Below are 22,471 nucleotides of genomic sequence, written 5' to 3'. Positions count from 1 at the left end.
ATATATGTATAGGTAACATAAATCCCTCACGGTTCTGCGCTCATAAGTATCTTTCATAAGGGTAGTTGGACTAGCTGCACTAAACCAGAAGTTCTCAAACTCTATGTTGCGCCCCCAGCCATCGCTGTTTTGTTTTTGACGGGGAAGAAGCGTGAGAAGCGACAGGAAAACGTTATGTGTATGTGTGTATTTTTTAAACTAAGTTTATTGTTGTCGTTGTTTACGTATAGATATATGTATATCCCGGTTTAAATTAGGTGAGTGTTTCTTTCGTGGGAAGGGAGGGCAAAATTTATTATATAGAAAAAAAAGGGTGTGACCTGAAACATTGAGAAACACTGCGCGAAACGGCGTTTCGAATATTTTGACTTGTAAATTCGTTAATTATTTTGTTGCCGTCACATTCTTTTTCTGTTGAATGTTTGTTGGATATAAATATTTCATCTTCAACATCAACAAATAAAACAGCATAAATTTACTACTTAAAACAACGTTTTTACCGATTTTAATACGTTCACAATTTTATTAATATAGTTTAATATTGTATACCTGTTTGTTTTTGAATTTCGCGCAAAGCTACGCGAGGGCTATCTGCGCTAGCCGTCCCTAACTTAGCAGTGTAAGACTATAGGGAAGACAGCTAGTCATCACATCACCACCCACCGCCAACTCTTGGGCTACTCTTTTACCAACGAATAGTGGGACTGACCACCACATTATAACGCCCCCACGACTGAAAGGGCGAGCATGTTTGATGTGACGGGGATTCGAACCGACGATCCTCGGATTACGAGTTTAGTGCTTTAACCACCTGGCCATGCCGGGGATTATATACCTGTCTTTAGAGAAAATAAAATATTGTTATACTTTTATGTCAACACAAATGAGGAGTCATTTTTGCTTTGTGCATGTTACTATAATTAAATAATTACATATTTGTCCATCTTTAATTTGTATAAACAATGTTAAACAGTGAAGGGAAAATCACGTTAAATAAAATAATAAACTGATACTGAAATTGAGAAAACCGAACGTAATAAAACCTAAAGGTTTTCTGTAATACATGTATTATTATCATAAATTACTAAGATTGAAGCTGCACAACCAAGTGCTTTATATTTCTTATGACAGTTTAAAATTAGAAAAATGAAAACTTCAAAAATCACACGAGAAAAACGAACAACTGCAGAAGATACGAGCATCAGGATGGAATGATTGTTTGTTTTGTTAGAATTTAAGCACAAAGCTACACAATGGGCTGTCTGTGCTCTGCCCACCACGAATATCGAAACCTGGTTTATAGCTGTGCCGCTGGGGGTTGGGGAAGAGTTAACTATGGGCTAGTTTTCTCTCATCACACTCTCACCTTTGTGGCCTGACCTTTGAACTGAAGTAACATTAAGGGAATAAATTAAATGGATAAAAATTCAATGGGATAGTTAATAGAAAGTTTAGAGTTAAAATATAAACTTTATGTTTAGAAGATTCAGTGTAGCTAGAAAATTGCTCCTGGCGGAATCATAAAACTTACGTTCAGCAGACTAAAGACCTATAGTTTATTATTAATTATTTATTATTCATTATTATCAAGCTAACATAGTAATACGTGTTACATTTAAAAAAAATGTTATGGATTCACTAATGATTAGAAACATTTTTTTTTCACTTTCATATCTAGTGTTAATAATGAACAAACTAAATAATAAGTTATGAAATATATACAACATTCGCCCTCAAATACATCTTAATATTTTCAAAGATGTGTATTGTGTTATTTTAACTTCATCGACAGTATTCTATATCAGAATGACATTTAAAGTATATACGTGATGGTTACAGCATGAAACTTGATTTGAAGTTAAGTAATTAAGACACATTGTCGCAGAAAAGAGTTTACATCTGCGCATGTGCAGCATAATTTACATAAAATTATCAACTTTTTTTATGACACACGATGGGTTTTCTGTGGTGTGTCCATCACGGGTATCGAAGCAAGATGTTTAGCGTAATAAGCCTTTAGACTTGGGACTGAGCCACTGGAGGAGGGACATACAAATATTAAATATAAGGTGGTAAAACAAGAATTTCAATCCATATTTAGAATTTAAGGAAGTATGGTTACTGCTGCATGATTTTTTACCTCCACGTATTTGAGAGACAGTTAATAAAGTGCAATGAAAAGCTAAAGTGTATACAACACTTTCAGGGATACGAAGGACACGTGAAATACAGAAAGATACCGCATGCAAGGTTTAATAACATTTCTTTCGCAATTTAAGTGTCATTTCCTTGATAAAATATTTTTAAAGAAATGTATTTCTATTAAACCAGTTTCGGAATAAGTAATTAACTAAATGTGACACAATTCATACATACCAATAAACGACGTCTCGCCTAAATAGCCTCTTCGAAATAACTTAACTTTCAAGTACTTTGTCGTTTCATTTACTTCGTATGTATCGTATTCCAGAGATATCCACGCCCAGTTTAGTCGAAATTCCTGATCCGGTAATTCGTTTGCACCTGATAATATATATATATATATATATATATATTATTTAAAATGAATACATTTTAACGAAGTTAAATAAGCAAAATCAGAAGGAATGACTTCGTTAAAAACAGCAAATCCAAACTTCTGACTAATTATAATAGTCTGTTATAGCTTAAGAAACACGCCGAAACAAAAATAATAAACAAGAAACGTTGCACTGATTGAAAATATCCCAGGATACAAGCTATAATGTGGGATTATAAGATGTACCCTAGGTTTTGGAGGTGTCTGAAGAATAGGACCCGTATTGCGGTTGGGATACACAGTCTATTAATGAGGATCTTACTTCCGCAGTCACCTCCAAAACCTAGGGTAATCTTATAATCCCACATTAGAGCTTGTATCCTGGGATCTTTTCAATCAGTGCAACGTTTTTTGTTTATTATTTTTGTTTCCGCTTGTTTCTTAAGTCATAACAAACTATTATATATACATAGAATATTAATATTAAACAGTCAAGTAAAATAAAACAAAATCAAAAGAAAGGATCACGTTAAAAACAGAAAATCCAAATCTCTGACAAATGATAATTTGTTATAAACAAAAACAAGTATAAACAAAACTTGGTTGGGATTCTTTACAATAACTAGTATAATCTGTCTACTGGGCTACTATTAAGTGCCTTACCACCATAATGGGAGCTGGAATGCCAAATTCAGAAGATAAATTGATTTAACTTACCTACCCCTAACTGGTTATAACTTATTCTTTTTATTTTATTTTCTTATTTGTTACTTCGGAGAGCAGTCACCTTCTCACAACTGTCTGCGGGCTGTGAAGGGTGACATAGATGTGGAACGTCGTGGGCTTAAGCACCTACACCTAATTTTTATTTCTGTTTCTTTAATTATTTTATTATTCTTCAAGTGAGACTGGCGAACAGAGGTTAAGACTGATATACAGTGTGTCCCCACCGCAATGTGGGTCCTACCCTAATAGTAACCTTTAAAACCTAGGGTACATTTTATTTCCCACATTATAGCCTATACCCTGGGGGATCCTTTTGATTACTGTAGTGTTTTTGATATTTTTGTTTAGGCTTGATTTTGTGTATAACAAATTATATACATGTATTTACATTTAATTAAGACCCCATTTTCTTGCACATATTTTAAATTTTTCCTATACAACATTTATATAGAAGATTTAATATAATAGCTTATTTTAAGCTTTGTATGTACTAATCTTACAACATTTATCTTTTATAGTAAAGTTAAATATTATTAAACTACTGAGATACACAAAGTTGAATAAAAATCATTACAATTTTATAAAACATTTATTAAAACGTAATGGTATATATCTGAAAAGGAAATGTAACGGAATATGTCACGGTTAACGACAAGAATTACGAAATATACAATTTATTAATAGCAAAATCAAATTAGCTACAACTTATTTGTTAATTGAAATTCGCACAAGAGTTATCTGCGTTAGCCGTTCCAAATTCAGAAGTGAAACACACCTATTCATCAACATCCACAGCCAACTCTTCTAATCAAGTAATAGGATTAACCATCATATCTCGTCAACACGCTGAAATGGCTAGCATTTTTCAACAATATTCGAACCCGTGATCCACAAAATTACGAGTCTAGAGCCGTGACCACAATACTATGCCAAATCCTAACAGCTAGAAGATGAGACATGATTAAACTAACAAATACCAAATTTAACTGTTTTGGTTTTGTTACTTTCTTTATGCTAGGATATTTCCTTGTTATATAATATGCGATTAATTAATTTATTTTATTTTCTCTATATCCATCTCGAAGATGAACAATAGAGGATACAGTATTATGACCTACTTATTTATTAAATTAGTTGAGGAATGACAGAAATAGTTGCTACACTACGCGGTTACTTTGTTAAACAAGCGGAAAATTCCTACTTTAGGTGACGGTAATTCTTGGTAACCGAACTCTTAGTGAATAGCAGTGTTAACTAATAATAAATGTGTTGAAAGTTTGCTAGTATTAAAACATAAAACATGTGATAATTATTTCATACCCTGGACGTATTTTAACCTTCAGCTACAATAAACTCCAGATATATTTGCTAAACAGCAGTAGCAGTTTTCCACCTATAACATTTCTCTAATTTATTCTCTCTCTCATTTTAAATCCTTTCATTAAATCAGGACTGTTTGTTAGGACACGGGATCGAATCCTGTCACTAAACATATTCAATTGTTTAGTTGTGGGGTTGTTATAATGTGAAGGTCAATTTAATTATTCGTTTGTAAAGAGTTAGCGGTGTTGAGTAGCTGCGTTTTCTTTAGTCTACCACATCAAACTAAGGGACGACTAGCGCAGATAACCCTCGAGTAGCTAGTTTTGCGCGAAATTCAAACAAACACACTTTTGAATCATCCTGTCGCCTATGGTATTTTATTTTGAATAAAAATATATAGTAACGCAAAATAACGTATCAATTTACTATTTTCACAGATTGTGACTCGTTCAGAGCAGAACTGAATAGGTCCGTCATGACCAGGTGGTTAGGGCGCTCGACCCATAATCTAAGGGTCGCAGATTCGAATCTCTGTCGCACCAAACATGCTCGCTCTTTCAGACGTGGGGGCGTCATAATGTGGTGGTCAATCCCACTATTCATTGGTATAAGAGTAGCCCAAGATTTGGAAGTAGGTGGTGATGACCAGCTGCTTTCCCTCTAGTCTTACACTACTAAATTAGGGACGGCTAGCGCAGAATAGCCCTCGTGTAGCTTTGCGAGAAATTAAAAAAACAAACAAACAAAACCGAACTGAAAGTTTTTATTGTGTGTGTATGTGTAAAATTTGTGGTGATGTTAGTAAACCAGGGATTTTGCTAGGTTATGAGATGAAAATGCACATGAAGTTGTGTAGAACACATTATGAGGTTTTAAATATAACGATGACCGGAAACGTCTAATTGGAATACAGTTAACGTTTTCTTGGGCCACGTATAAATAGTTACTATAAGAACTTCTTAACACAACATGATTGTATTTCTTTCTCAGTATATTCCAGCTAGAAGATCAGGCTTATTCTGTGTTAATAGAACTGGAACCGTCCCTTCAATCGCCTTCAGAGTTAAAATACTAATACAATGATATTATTCGTTATATTTTTCAAAAGTACGATAAACAACGTTGTAGTAACATTAACGAAGCAACGACATAGTTGTGTTACAATACATAATGGGCTATACTATACTATACTCTACTAACTCCCCTTCCAACAAAGTAAATCGAGACTACTAGTACCATAGAAACCTTTCTTTATAGTTATATTGTAGAAACGCAGCCCTAACAATAGGTGGTTGTGCTAAAAATTACCCATCGTAGTATTCATACTTCATTGAAAAAATATATAAAAGCGAACATTTTCCGAAAAAAAGAAACATTTCCTGGGAAGTGTTACATGGGAAGATGTTCGGATTATGTTCTTCAGTCACATGCAACTGTAAAATTTTTATATATTAAAAGTAGTTCCGTTTATTACAAAAATAATAGTTTTCAATACTATTTTCTCTGTACTACGTTTATAAAATACATTAATAAAGATATAATCAAACTTTCACGCACAGTCCAAGAGAAAATTGTGTTAGATTATAAAGAAATGATTGTTGCACATACCACAGTTATTTTTCTAATTGTCGGAACTTTGGATACTCAAGTTGAGAAGTTTTATGGAATTTTGTTTATGGTGCCATTCAACAGATGGCGCAGAAATTTTGGTTACATACATAGATACTGATATACACGCTACGTCCATTATGGTAAGATATGCATGATATAATTGAACCACTCTAACACTATAAACGTTTAAGGTTTCTTTCACAATTATTAATCTATATGCGATATATGTTATACCACCAGAATGAGTGTCCTTAGTACATTTATGTGGTTTATCATAGTCTACCGTTCAGTTTATGAATGTTTTCGTGCATACTAACTTATTTATCTAAATTTGTGAGTCTTAAAAGTTGTAATTTTACTTGAATATAAAATTCAATGTATGAAGTAAGAGAAAGTTGTAACTTAGAGTACAGACAGTCGTGTAACTGGTTCGTTACAAACTAGTCTAGTCCCTGTCTAGTTATACTGAATCATCTGATTAAAAATCCCTGTCTAGTTATACTCAATCATCTGGTTAAAAATCCCTGTCTAGTTATACTTAATCACCTGGTTAAAAATCCCTGTCTAGTTATACTCAAATATTTGGTTAAAAATCCCTGTCTAGTTACACTCAAATATAGGGTTAAAAATCCATGTCAAGTTATACTGAATCATCTGGTTAAAAATCCCTGTCTAGTTATACTCAATCATCTGGTTAAAAATCCCGTGTAATATGATTAATATTTTATTTTGTTGAACACTTTCCACGCACATATACCAACCTGGTGGAGTTAAAACTACTATAAACGAGCTCCGTATACTATTAAGTTCACCTACATATATTATAATATGAAAAGCTAACTGGATTTTTTCTTAGATGACTCATTGCAAATTATAACCAACGGAGTCAATGATCCTGTAAGATCGACGTGTACCAGTCAGCTTATGTCTAACTGGTGCTCAAGGCCGTAAACAAACAAAAAACTGTTCACTCATAAAACGAAGCAAATAGACCATTTCTGCTAAGTGCATGGTTTTTTCCTTCACTTTCTATTGCTTTCCCATGGATTTAATTTCAAATCTGTCTTCAACACGATGGTGTTGTTTATAAGTGTTCCAGTCGCTTCCTTTTTAACTAGTTTCTTTAAGGCTTATTAGCTTGATAGTTAGCATGACGTAATCTGGGTGTCTCTCGCCATCTGTTTGTTTGTACCTTTGTCTATATGATAGTTTTAACGCTTTTATGAATAATGTTAGTACAGAGAGCGTCCTTTATCTTCTTATATTGAAACATTTTCGGGTTGAAAAAGGTAAACGATAAGGATCAGCTATGTAACACCGTGAACAGCAGAAGAGATTACTTAGTGAACCTGAGCTGCTGATTTATGTTTTACCTAACCCTAAAACAAGATAACGTAGTAGTCAAAATAATGAAAAAAGTCATTGTAACCACGTGTTATAGAGGCGTCATTTTGGTTTATTTTGAATTTCGCGCAAAGCTATTCGAAGACTATGTGCGCTATCTGTTCCTAATTTAGCAGTGAGAGACTTCAGGGAAGGCAGCTAATCAATGCCACTCACCGCCAACTCTTTGGCAACTCTTTTACCGACAAACAGTTAGGTTAACTGTTATATTATAACTCCCTCGCAGCTGAAAGGACGAGCATGTTCAGTGATGGGGATTCGAACCCGTGGCCTGTAGATTGCGAGTAGAGCGACCTAACCATCAGACCAGGAATTTGAGGTTCGAAATTTGTTTGATATGTTATCTGATTTAAGTAGATATTTACTAAAGTTGAGACACTTCAAACGATTATTTGCGGCACATGCGCACTTTTTTTTTTTTTTTTTGATGTAACGAAAATCTCCTTTTGGTTTAGTACAGAAAACAAAACGTTTTAAAGCATCCCTTTGCTGGAAGTTTAGGAATAGGATATTCAACCCAGAAATTATTTGTTTGTTTTTTATTTTCGCGCAAAGCTACACGAGGGCTATATGCGCTAGCCGTCCCTAATTTAACAATGTAAGATTAGAGGAAAGACAGCTAGTCATCATCACCAGCCGCCAACTCTTGGGCTACTTTTTTACCAACGAAGAGTGGGATTGACCACAACTTTATAACGTCTCCCACAGCCAAAAGGGTGAGCATGTTTGGTGTGACGGGGATCAGAACCCACCTAGAAATGGAGAAAATTAATAATTCTCCTACAAATGTCGAATTTTCTAGTTGTAAAAAAATCAAAGTAACTTTCTATATACAAATAGATTTTTTTTCAAATAACACCTGGTGTCAGATGCATAATATTACTATTATACTGGTCGTGAAAGTTTAGTTTCATGTTTATTACTAGATTATACTATAACCTTAAAACGTCTTCGATTAAAAATAAAACAATTGTTTTATTTGATATAGGATTTTAACCTGTTGCTAAACTTTTAAAATGCTTGCTAGGTTTAATTCAACTTATCTATCTAGCTGTCATACTTTCCAACTCATACCAGTGAGTGACGTAATGTTCGTTTGTACTGAACATCCCAGTCGACTTTCCTGGTTAATATTCTGGCCAGGAAAAACCATCTAATGAATATACATCACGTGCCTGCTCTACACTGCCAGCCCATTATCCAGGTACTTATCTCTGTAGGGGTCAATTAAGGGTCAGCTGTCCTGGACAGAAAGGAACATATTTCATTTACTAACAGTTGTTGTAGTTAACTAATGGTCCCTATAAACCAAGCAAACTTCTATATACACGTTCGCTACGGTTTGTACGCGTTTTTGAGATATTTATGTGGAAGGAGGAAATTAATCCAGCCATGAGGTTTCCATGAATTGATTTGTTTGCTAACAATTTCATGGGAGTATTCGAAGATCAAGAAATTTAGAATAAACAAACAAACTGATTTTAAAAACCAGTTTCACTCTGTTATTATCAGAAAAATATATTGAAGTAATATGTTTAGAAATGGAAACATTATGAGAAACCTGTGCTCAGAAATCAATATGAACTTTGAATATTTCATCAGGTTGGATAATTATTCTAAAGTTTATAATAATGCCATAACCATAAGATTCTGAATGGCTGTTTACTCATATTGACCCTAATTTTGAATTAAATCACTAGAAGAAAGGCAGCTAGGCAACATCACCCATCGCCAACTCCTGGACTCCTCTTGTCTGACCGAATAATCGAACTGTTACTCTTATAACATACTCATAGCCCTGAAGTGCAGAGCTAGTTTTTCCACAAAGGTGTTCGAACTACAAATTCTCAGAATCACAGCTATGGCATGCTAGCCACTCATTCTATTGTAGAGAAATTCATATCACGCAAAACGTTTCGATTCATGAGTATATTTTACACGAAAAATACGTGAAAGGAATTTTAAACAGTTGAACCAATGTAAATGCTTACTAATGTCCACACTATTTTTCAATGGAGACAATTACCTGCAAATTTTATTGAAAATTGTTCAAATGTTCGAAGATCAATTTCTTTAACGGGATTAAAGACTACAGTTTTTGTTACTTAATCTACAGACTGATGCGAATCCTTAATTTATTTTGTTCAAGTCACAATGTATATGTATGCTCTTTTCTCTCGTTCAATCGTAAAATATTTTTTTTATTTTTGACAGCAAACTGCTGAGATACTTCTAAAATATACTTTAAACTGCCGTTTTCTAACTCTTGTAATCGTTCAGTGTTTGCCAATGTTGTACGATGGATGAGTGCTAACCCTAGATACTGTTGCATTCGTACATCTTTAGCACCATGAAACAAAAATGTAAAAAAAAAAATATATTAAAGAAGCACGCGCCATTTTTATTAAAACCAAATATCTGAAAACTGTAGAGTTCTTGAAAAATAACGCTATTTAAAACTGTGTATTTTCATTTATTTTCAAATGAATGACATTACCCATATCATTGTCATTCATGAAAACGAAGGCTTAAAACGAACCTTACCAAATATGTTCAAATAAAGAAACGAGTGTTCCGTACATTAATTTATAACAATATATTTATAATGATGTCAAATAGATGTTCTGTTATAATCATAAGACATCAGTATTAAGCCTATTATTTTTTTTAAATACTACGTTCTTTATTTAGTTTCTTATGGATTTCCAAGAATTACAAGAGTATATTATAATAATAGTATTCTAACCGCACTATATTTACTATATTCATTGTTGACGACGTTTTCAATCCAGAGCTCTTTGACCCTACGGGGATACGACAAGCACTAAGTAATGTAGTTTTAAAAACATATTAAGCTAATGTCTTACAACAAGTATAATTATAACCATGCTTCGCCAGCTAAAGAAAAGGCGTCTACACCTTAACAAGATAGTTTGTTATGTTTTTCATAACGTCGCTCTGATAAAACGCATTTCATGTGAATGACGTGAATAGTCACACATTCAGCAAGAGTTTGTTTGTTGCTAATATTCGTGTGAAACTAGTCAAGAGCTATCTGCGATAGTCATCCCTAATTTTGAACTGACAGGATAGACGTTATTACAGGGAAGGTAGTTTGTCAACTCTTAGGTTACTGTCATTCGTATGAAGCACTGACGGACCCAAATATGAAGCGCGATTTTTAGGCATTAGAACATAAACTATGAACCCTATAACTCACATTTATTTGACCATTCTCAGCTCATTAGCAAGAGTGAAAACATTGTAAACGCTTTTTGTTTGTTTGTTATATTTACCAACCAAGTTATCTTAAGCTGACCGAACTGTGATAAGTCTTTATTTTCACGATATATGTGTATAAATATAATGAACTAGGAGTCGAACCGGGGACCTATAACAAGCGAGGCCACTGCTCTATCACATAAGTTAGACATCATAAAGTTTTTGTTATATGGCATTGTCTATTCGTTGTTAAATACCAAATTAAGATTATTATTTTTGAGGTTGATATTTAGTGCTAATCTATGTAAATAGATTGTTTTAGTAAGAATTTATAGGAAATTATAGCCTCTAGAATGATTTAAATCGAAATATTTAAACTATTTCGTTAACATTAATCAAACTTTCAGTTGCATGTTGTAGAAATCAAGTGCTTATATTACAGATCATAATGAACTGTCTTGTAATTCCAGACCACGTCTGTTTAGAGAGTCTTGAAACTGGAGAAAAGTTAGTGCTCATTTATTATGTTACAAGCAGAGGCGTAGCCTGAAATAAAGAGTGGGTAAGTAGGTATGGGGGAGCCTTTAAAAAAAATGTGGGCCTTTTCTTCTACATAAGAAAATGTAAGTGATTTACATAAAAGTAAAGTATTAATTCGAAAAAACAAAACAGATACAGTGGAATTTTAGATTCTTGGAGGGATCTTGCAACTTCCTGCCACTGCTACGCTCCTTACGAGAGTATTGAGTGCACAACAACTTAAACAAATATTTGTAAAAAAGGTTACTAAGTTCAGAAGTGTATTCAGTATCTTATAATTGTCAGACTGCAGCTGAAAGAATAAAAATGAGCAGTTTATGAACTCGTTGACATTGGATAGAAATGGTGAGGAAAATAACTTGGTTATGAGGTAAAATTTACAGTTTGTTATAGTAGTAATTAGATTCTTTAAAAAGGTCATTTCTCCGTCATGTCATGAAAGACAGTTCAATTTTCTAAATAAATGAGCCTGAAGAAGCTGTAACACGGTTTGATCTATGATTATGAGTGATTCTGTATACTCACGAGAGCCTTTAGAGGGGCTTCCAGTTCACTCACAAATCATAATGAGGGGTGTATACGTCTGGCAGGGCCTAAGGCCCAGATAGAAAGACGTCGGTACGCAATAGGATTGTCTAGATGTTTTATCTCTACCTTCTTGTGGTTGATTATGTTTACTTTCATCTGCTGCTCCACAATCCTGAACAATAAAATTTGAACACAAAATTTGTCGACCTTTATTCAACCAATATTCATACAACAGTTATAGACCCAAAAGTAATCCGTACAGATTTTCCTCATTATTTGATTGCTAAGGATATTCATACAAGGTCTACATATGTACACTAGCCATTCCAAATTGTGAAGTGATGAAGAAAATAGATAGATAACACCTTACACCGCCAACTCGTGGAAGTGCACTGTTACTTGTATAACACATCCGTAATTGTGAAGTACGAAAAACGACTTTGTGGCAAAGGGACGCGAACTTTAGACCTTTGGATTTACACTTCTGCATATTAACCACTATGCCACGCCTAACGCAAATGTAAACTATAATAAATAATTTAATACCTTTGGCAGCAGTTGTGCTTATTGGATTTAAGCAGATCAAAGTTTAAGACCTTTTCGAGTTTGTAAATTAGTCATGTGCTTTTCAAAATTAGTTTGTGTGTACGTACGTTAACATTTGTGTAATAAGTCGACGTCTCCAAACACGAAACATTTAAATGGTGTTTTCAATCTAAACAACATCTTACGCTCACATGACCCAAACGAGTAGGCCAGAGACCAGCTAGAGTACAGGTATAACCTACTGTAATTTTTACTACTGACCACGAGAGGGCAGTATGCTGCAACAACTACAACCTTAAGGGGTTTGTTATATTTGATTCTTTGAATGAAACAAAGGGAATGACTGACATTTTTATATCGCCCTATCGGAATGTTTTCTTCATCAAATTAAATTAACTATATCGAATAAATACCTTTCCCACTTTTTCAGTATTTACAACCACAACACTTTGAATAAATCATAATAAAACTTCTACTTAGCAACTTATTTGTATTTGTGTAATTTTCTTAACAGAAAACACTGTTTTCTAATTTAACAACACTGAAGCTAAATTTCGTGGGACATCTTACTCTAATGACAAAAAAAAAAAAGGCCTGACATGATCAGGTGAGTTGGAGCGCTCGACTCGCAATTTTGGGATCGTGGGTTCAAATCTCCATCTCACCAAAATTGCGCATCCCCTTTAACCATGAGGCTGTTATAACGTTACGGTTAATCCCATATTCGTTGATAAAAGAGTTGGCTGTGGGTGGTCATGACTAGCTGCCTTCCCTTTAGTCTTTTTTTGCATAAATAGATACGCTAGCGCAGAAATCCAAAGCATACTAAACAGATAGATCATAGTTACGTGATATTTACACTAACTATATGCATTTCACGTGAGGCTTACAAACATCTAAAGAATTGATGAGGCTTTCCCTGCTAATATCATTTTAGCACGACTTTAGGCTAGTAAGGATGGCTTGAAAATTTACGGGAAAATGCAATGTAACGAGAAAATAAATGTAACTGGTCGGATAAAATATAAAGGCTACAAACCAAAGTTTAGAGATGTGTTATACTACTTGTATATATAACGTGTCCTTTTCTGTTTACAGTTTTTATTTAAGTAGGTTTGAATTTAACTTCGTTCAGTTGATAATAATTATAAAGAATAGTGTTCTAGAAATACGACTGAGGTCATCATTCAGTACTGAATGTGAATAGTAGTAAGAAAACTGTTACTTCACAAGATACTAGGCTTATTTTCAGCAGGGCAACATTCTGGGTCTTTAACTGTCCTTGGCGCTACTTCTTTAGTAGAACAATGTTTCACGTCCCGAACTGTTCTTTCAAGTACTTCTTTCATTGTCAGTTATGCTCATTCTTACTGGTGTGATCACATTGCTGCCTGGCACCATGGTTTCTCCTATAAGAATTTTCTGTGAAGTCTGGCAAGGCCAGTCTTAAGGAACATTCTACAGGCCCTGCACTAAGTGTAATTGGCTTCCAATACAACGTTTAAGAAGACATAAAAGACAATAATTCAATAAAGATGACTAGAGGACTTGACAGAAATGTGATCCGATGTAATTGCTTTGATGTCAGTTTCTTCGGCAATCCTTCTCAAGAAAACGATTGACTTCAATGTTTGTTAGAAACTTGTAAATGGTTTGACCCACGTTATCTTCAAGTTATTATTTATCTTCTTCTTCTCGCTACCAGTAGCTTCATTGCAGTCATTGTATTTTGGATTAGAAAGTTCTCTTTTATAACCAGAATATTCGCTCAGAGGATGATGATGTTGTCCGTTTTGTATGGATGGGGGGTCGATTTCGCTGTTGTCTTGTATGTTTTGATATGCAAGTTTTTTTCCGCTTCCATACGGGACACTGAACGTTTCTTCTTTTCAAAATTTCGTGTTCTTTGGCTCTGCATCATTTATCTCTAAACTACATACGGGGATCTCATCGACTTTTTAAACATTTTTGTTACTATATATTTATGTATCAAATTGCTTGAAAGACCGATTTTTTATTTGTTCACAAAATCCTCATGTGAATAAGTCACAAATACAAAAGAGGTAAAGAAAAATACCATGGACAGTATAATTAATTCAACTTATGATATTGGAATCCACATCTCAAAGTTGCTATATGAATTTTTACTGTCGCAAAGGCTTTTCACATCTTCACAATCACACGTCTACCTGTGGCATCACCGTACTTTCAACTGGTCGCGATTTGGCCATGAATTATTTCTCAAAAGGAGGAGCCTGAGACCGCCTGGAGGTGTCGCCTGTTTTAACCAACCGCACCACAATACAGTAATGTGTTATACGTCAGTCACTCGGTTGACACTAAGATGATGTCACATAAGGGACGCTTAAAGTTGCAATTTGTACTGTCACGACGTTTGTAAAACGTGCGCATGCCATGAATCACAAGAAGAATTACGCACTCTGTAGGCTACAACACAGCATGACACATGAACTTCAAAAGAAATAAAAATATTTGTTTGTCTTAATTTTGCTTTTATTTAGTCTTGAAACAGAACACTGTGGGGGACTCCGTAGAAGTGCATCTAGTTTAGGCAGTAAATATGTCGCCCCCATGACATGTCACTACGTTAGCACATAAAGATCGTTAAGTGTGATTAATATTATCATGAACCACGAAAGTGGTTCATAACAGGGATCACAAAAAATACACAAAACAGTATATAACATTCAGGTAAAATGAACCGTAAAAAGTAAAAATTTAGTTCAAACAACGCTTTAAAATTTTTACTGTTTATTGCTAAGACTGTAAAAATATAAAAATGTACAAAAAAGCTCGCATGTTAGACTAACAAAGAAAAGGAAATCTCAAAACGTCCTGTCTGTAATTATTATTATCTTCTTTTCAGCTTACAACGAAAACGGCTTGATACATTAAAACCAAAGTTCTTATAAAATGCTAAATAAGGTACTGCAAAAGTTGTAGGGGTATTGAAAAGTTGAGTTGTTTGTCTATATTTTATATAAGCTATAAACATGAAAATTCTATGGTAAACAAGGCTATCATTACCCTTTGAAAATAGTTTTCTTATAAATATCCAGTGTTCCTTTAAAACGCTTAAATACAGGATGAAACGGGAATTACCAGTCATTGATACAGGAACATTAAATGACTGTAAGATATAAATACTCAATGCTTTGTACACTGTACAATCGGTATCTTTAGGCAGCTAACCCAAATATTATGTATAAAGTGAAAACCGTAAGTTTATTATCATTACAATGTATAAAGTTAGCTGCCATATCTAGTAATCCTTTACCATAGTTAAGAATAAAAAGCCAGCAAACATGATGATTAAAATATTGGGAATTTGAAAACTTGTAACTAGAGATCGTAGAAGAGTAAACAAACAACGCTAGAAATGCTGTAGATATTATTTACTGGAACTACAAGTCCCTATTTTAACTCTACCAAATGTAATTCTTGGTAACAGCATGAAGCCAGAATAAGGGCTTGTAGTTCGAGTGAACAATGTCTATAGTACCTTAAGCTTTGTTACTTTTGTTCCATCTCTGTTTGCAGGTTTTTAAATTTCTAGTTTTTTTTATCAATGTTATGTATTTATAGGAATGACGAGCGTGTGTGTTTTATATGAACAAACTATATTATTAAAGTTAGCTTAAGAAGTCTTGTTGTGTTAGATGTTTCATTCAAGTTCCATAAAATTAAAGGATCGTATGCATCATAAAATAGTTCCATTTGTAAATAATGCTAAAATTATTTTTCTTACAATTACTAATGTTTAACCATCGACTAAGTCAAAAACAAATTATCTACATTCATCATATGCATAGAAATAATATTTCTTTATTTGAGATTTTTTATAAACGTGAAATGTACTGACAAAACAACATTTATGAGATAACAGATCAGCTCGCTGTTACTTTTAATACGCACACCACGTACTTCTGAACTCCCTTTGATAGTCGCAAAGCATATTCAATTGAAGTAAATAAGTTTTTTAAAAAAGCTGTTAAAAATTAGTAGGCCTATTCTTAGTATGTAAAACTTACGGGGCGTAATGACACTTTTCAGGCTTTGAAACTCAGTCCTACGTCATTCAGAGAAATAGTTTACACCTATTCTTTTGGTCTCTTACTGTCCCAAATAGGATTCACCGTTGGAAATTATCCTATAAATAAAGCTCTAAACTCTCTATGTTCCTTGGTTCAATTGAACCTATATGAAGGGGATAAACACTGTTACCCAGCATCCTTTTAGAGTACATTTTTACTATTCAGTGTGGACAATGCCCTTGTTTCCGAGAGGTAAATCAACTACGACATTTTTCACTTCGTTCAAAAGCTTGAGACACGTGCTAGAGATATCCTTTTCTTCTCCACATACAATCAAGTCCGCAGACTGTGGACTTGAAAGATTTGCTTTCTAATGTTTGGTTTCCTTAAGGAGGAAGTAGTTTGTCACACAAAATAGGATACAGTCCACGATTATGCACGGTCTGAAAACTGAGAGTTTTCAAAAACACACGAACTTAGAACTTGAATGAAACTATATAAAGAATAGAGGATTTCGAAATTTTGTAAGGTAAGCTAGGTCAAAGTAAAATGAACAATGATGTCATAACAGTTAAGTAGATGGCGCTTTGTATGGAATATGAATTCCCGCAATAACATGAACTTTGAAGTTCAAATAGTAGATCTAGCTTAACCTATGCAAAACAAACATTACAAAGTAAAGGGATGTCTTATGATAAAATATAACATCCCACAATCAGTAACAATGAACGTGACAGAAGTGAATAAGAAAACGATTGTTTGTTTTTTGTTTTTGAATTTCGCGCAAAGCTACTCGAAGGCTATCTGAGCTAGCCGTCCCTAATTTAGCAGTGTAAGACTATAGAGGAAGGCAGCTAATCATCACCACCTACCGCCAACTCTTGGGCTACTCTTTTACCAACGAATAGTGGGATTGAGCGTCACATTATAACGCCCCCACGACTGGGAGGGTGAACATGTTTGGTGCAACCGGGATTCGAACTCGCGACCCTCGGATTATGAGGATGGATATAAAAATACTCGGATGCATTTAATTTTTTTCTTATCGTTTGAACCTCATGACTGAAGCAACTGAAGACTTGTCCGTTCAATACTAGAACATCTGTATGATTAAGTTACTTAGTTTGATTCTCTGTGGTTAAATAGACATTAAAACCATCGCGTCTCTTTGTTTTACACCAATGCGTAAAGAAAAGTTACAGTTTTCGAACACTTTGACCACTTTTAAATACATTCTAACAAATACACGCTTAAAACATTTTTACCTGCTGACTTTACTGTATAAACATGTTCAACGTTTTGTCTTTATGTAAGTATGCTGTTTCGAAGAACTGACCCTTAGCGAGAGAACGTAGGACTTACTAGACATACGAATTATTTCCAGGTAGTAAAACGCTGATATTTTTGCAGAGAAAAAAATTGAAAGCATTACACGAAGAAATTACTGAAAATACGAAAACAAAACTGCTCATCCTGTCAGGTATGGGGTATTATAATATCACGCTTAATCCCACTATTCATGTAAAAGAGTTGTCCCAAGAGTTAGTGGTGTTGACTGTCTTCTCTCTTGTCTAGTGATAACTTATGCAAATAGCTTTAGTTTCATTCTCTGTTTTATCCCATCTTATGGTGTCACTGATATCCAAGTTTGTTTACACTCTATTACTCCAATTTTGATAAATACGCATTGAAAACATTTGCGTCCCAAAGAACTTAAAGCAACTACTTAAAATTTTTGTAGCAGGTGAAATTTCTCGATTAATATGGGCACATTTCTATCAAGTCCTTTCCAATAATTAACTGAAAATCAATTATTACGTTCTCCCCCCCCCAAGCCACAGACATGTTACTTTAAGCAACCAAGAGAGGATTATACCTTGTTTCATATCTTGGTAATAAAAATGCAGATTTCGATCTGAACGGCACCTTATACGCACTTAGACTAAAAGCAAGATGAGGGACCACTATTACTCAGATACAGCCGCCCCCACTGGCAAGGTAAGGGACCACTATTATTCAAATATATTCTCCTCCAATTTCAAACTACTGATCAGGAGAGAGCCATCGAACAAACAGCATTCAACATCACAAGCAGAACTTGCAAACGTCATGCCACGGATGAAAATGTGGCACGTCTTCGGTCGCATCAGGGCTCGAACCCCTAAGATTTTTATTCTACAAACCAACACGCTAACCACTATTCTCGACCTGATCCCTTGGTAATTGGAGGATTAACAACGCGAGTAAGTTCAGAATTCTACTGGCAGGCAGTAGGCTTATAATGCTAAAAATCGATCTTCGATACCTGTAGAAGTTACATCGCAGACAGGCCATTGTGTAGTTTTGTGCTTAACATAAACTAATGGACAAAAGAAATACAACAGCTAACTATGAAACCTTATGACTATATCTTGAACTAGAACAAACTAAAAAAAAAGAAATGAATCAAAGCAGAGAAGGCCCGGCATGGCCAGGTGGGTTAAGGCGTTCGACTCGTAATATGAGGGTCGTGAGTTCGAATCCCGGTCGCACTAAACATGCTCGCCCTTTCAGCCGTGAGGGCGTTATAATGTGACGGTCAATCTCACTTTTCGTTGGTAAAAGAGTAGTCCAAGAGTTGGCGGTGGGTGGTGATGACTAGCTGCCTTCCATCTAGTCTTACACTGCAAAATTAGGAACGGCTAGCGCAAATAGCCCTCGTGTAGCTTTGCGCGAAATTTAAAAAACAAACAAAGCAGAGAAAGGAAGCATTGATGAAATGTTTCAGGATGTTTGCAAAGTGATATGTGAGATCATTTTATGTGTTTGTAAACAGACAATTCCTTTTTTTTTCATCTTTTCAGTAATGTTTACTTCTCTTCCTTCAAGGTAATAAAAATAATAAAAAAAAGACATGTGAACAACAATTTTTCCACCTCTTTGGTCAAAGAGACATTAAATCCATCGCATCTCTTTGTTTCGCTCTGATGCACAGAGAAACGTTATCGTGTTCAAACACTTTAGACTATCCATAAATATATACTAACAAATACCTGCTAGTTTTCTTGTACAGATAAGTTACACTGTTCGACATCAGGTGAGTTTGGTGTTTCGAAGAACTGAACCTTAGCCAGAGGATTACAGATCATAGAATGATTGGATAGCAGCAACTCGAAAACTCTGTTAATGTTTTTTTTTTGTCTTAAAGAAAAGTAAACATATTCTTACTGCAGCACAGAAAATGTAAAAACTATACTGACAACATTCGAAATTATTGTGGAAGTAGTTCTGCAAAATACGCTAGTTGTAGTTCTGCAAAATACACTAGTTGATAAAGAAGTGCTAGTTTCACAAACTACGGTATAAAATTAACTGTAAAGAACGTTGAAAAAAACAACCTGGAACTATTTTATCCTCTTCTATTCCCACTTTAATGAGGAGTTCAACTGACTCGCGACAGTGGCTAAGCCACAAACGTGATGTGCTCCCAGCGGTGAGTGAGTCTTTTTTTCCCCTTAAGGTTGACCCCCTGCCTAACATTAAGAAAAAAAAAAGACATAAATTTTTGTGGCTAGCATCCATCATTATTTTTTTCGTAATGTATTTACAGATGGTCTCTGATGTAGTCTAGCGAAATGGGAAATAATACGTGCAAGGTGGCGGCGGCCTCTGACCATAGAATCTGTGGGATAAAATCCTATGATTCCATGTTTTATATGGTATCTCAACGAAAGATTAACTCGCAGTTTTTCCGCTAACCTTTAATTTTTCCAAACACTGAAGACATACATCAACTTGTCTACCCACATAAGTAAAAGTTACAGCTGGTATCAAAACTTATAGCTTCAAAGGAATTTTGTGCAATCATAAATTGTCTACTTTGCGTTGGTACCTTAATCATACAAAGGCTGCGAGTTTTGGATTTATATAAAAGGATTATTATAAACTGGAGTAGATTGTATTCGTACAAACAAATAAAAAACAATATTGATACTTGAAATTGTCAGTATTTGGTGAAATTCCAGAATCACAAAACTGAGGAAAAACAAGACAATTGTGAGTTTCACAAATACATCATTTTTTCACAACCGTAGTTTCGTATTTAATCAATTTTGTAAACATGTTTCGTACTTGTGATCGAATATCAATCATAGCTAGTTAGAGCCTATAGACTATTACCCATGATAACGAAAAAAAGTTTGTGGCCTGATTTAAAACAAATTATTTGTGTGTGAAGGAAATAAAATTTATAAAAGCTACAAGTTTTAAGCTAAACGAAACGTATCCACAGAGAACGAAATAAATGATTTTTTTTTTTTTTTTACAAATTACTCAACAGGTTAATGTTTTTACATAAGAAATAAAAACATGTCAAGAGTTTATATTCCCCTAATATGAAACAAACTTAGTTTCCAGCATATGGTAATGAAACATCTAAGTTTGGCCAAGAAAATTTTTGGAAAGTTGTCCCAGTGTCACAATAAATCCTATCGAAACAACTAAATGTTCGGTTTTCATTTTTGTCAATAATATATAACTTTTTTACACTTATATTAAGTACCTTTGCACACTTATATTAAGTAACCTTGTGCTACTGATAACCGTGAATCAAAAGATACCAGTTTTCTTAACTAAGTAGGTAAATTGGCATACATGACCCGGCATGGCCAGGTACTTAAGACGCTCAACTCGTAATCCGTGTGGGGCTATTACATCAAACATGCTGCTGAGCCAGGCGTTATCCCACTATCCCACCTTGGTAAAAGAGTAGCCCAAGAGTTGGAGGTGGGTGTGATAACTAGCTGCCTTCCCTCTAGTCTTACACTGCTAAATTAGGGATGGCTAGCGCAGATAGCCTTCGTGTAGCTTTGCGTGAAATTCAAAAATAAATTATCATACAGCTCGAGATGACTAGTACAACAGCCTCTCTGGTTGTCTCTGAAGTTTACACGTTGGACAGACAACGTGCTGTTACTATTCCGTGATTTTACTTTGCAAAATTAAAGGCTACTGAACGCAAACAGAGGTGTTGTTTACAGCCGTTGTTCGGGGCGTGAATCGTTTGTCTGAAGTAACTCAAGAGTGAACGTGAAACACAGCTGCTTAGAATTTTACAACAAAATCGTGGAAAACAAGGAGCTGCTCGAGAAAGAATTCACGCTTCAGAAAGCTATTTGTAAATAAAAAAAAAAAACATTTTCACTTCATCTGTAAATTTTACAAAGCGTATCCAGGTTTTACAATTTGAAAACCTAGTCACCCTATCCTATTGTAGTTTTGAGTTTTCAGAATTAACTGAATAACGTATATTAGTGTTGAGTAAACATAATTATCTGCTCTGCATCAAATGTTCCAGTTTGAAATATTTTTTAATCCATGTTAACATCTGGACAACAGCATAAAAAACATGAATATTATGCAGTGCATTTCATTTTAGCAACTACTTTCTCTGGCGATCAAAACTTTAGTGACAATATCAACATAGTAAATAATACAGATTTACTCTGTATTAACAGTTGTCGTTTTCATACTTGTAAGTTTTCGATGGTTGAAAGCTATGCAAGAATTCAGAAAAACTAGAAAGAGCAGTTTAAAAAAAAAACATATAATCAGGAATGATTTTATCTTTCCACAAACTGATAACATACATATGTACATACAAAAGAAAGTTTGACTATTGAAGTACCCCCTCCCCTATCCTGTATAACAACTGAAGCAGTAATACCTGATCGCACACAAGAGAAAGAACGGATACTGAAGTAACCTTTCCCCCGCCACACATATTCCGTATAATAACTTACATGGTAACATCTGATAACACACACGCAACAGAAAGCCTCAATATTGGAGTAACCCTCTACCTGTAACAATGAGGCTTTGATTTCAGCACTTTTGTTAGATTTGGTTCTAAATCATTCGCTGCACATTTTTCAAAAAAATGCCGTCTTTCAGAAGTATCCGTATCAACTGATTATTGTTCCGTTTCAGTTTCCAAACATGTCTTATCTCCTGTTTCTGT

The 22,471-nt window shown here is 34.5% G+C and overlaps 1 protein-coding gene across 1 annotated transcript in view; it reads right to left on the bottom strand.

Moving 5' to 3' along the window:
• The window catches only part of LOC143230777 (FRAS1-related extracellular matrix protein 2-like), a 129,630-nt gene that overhangs the window by 40,944 nt on the left and 66,215 nt on the right, over positions 1-22,471 (bottom strand). The window contains exon 3 of the mRNA XM_076464902.1: positions 2,377-2,523. Coding sequence (XP_076321017.1) covers positions 2,377-2,523 — 147 coding nt within the window. The remainder of the gene's footprint in view (positions 1-2,376; positions 2,524-22,471) is intronic.

The sequence above is a fragment of the Tachypleus tridentatus genome, chromosome 10 (assembly GCF_004210375.1).
Source record: "Tachypleus tridentatus isolate NWPU-2018 chromosome 10, ASM421037v1, whole genome shotgun sequence".
Classification (NCBI taxonomy): Eukaryota; Metazoa; Arthropoda; class Merostomata; order Xiphosura; family Limulidae; genus Tachypleus; species Tachypleus tridentatus.
This window is presented reverse-complemented; position numbering and strand designations above follow the sequence as displayed.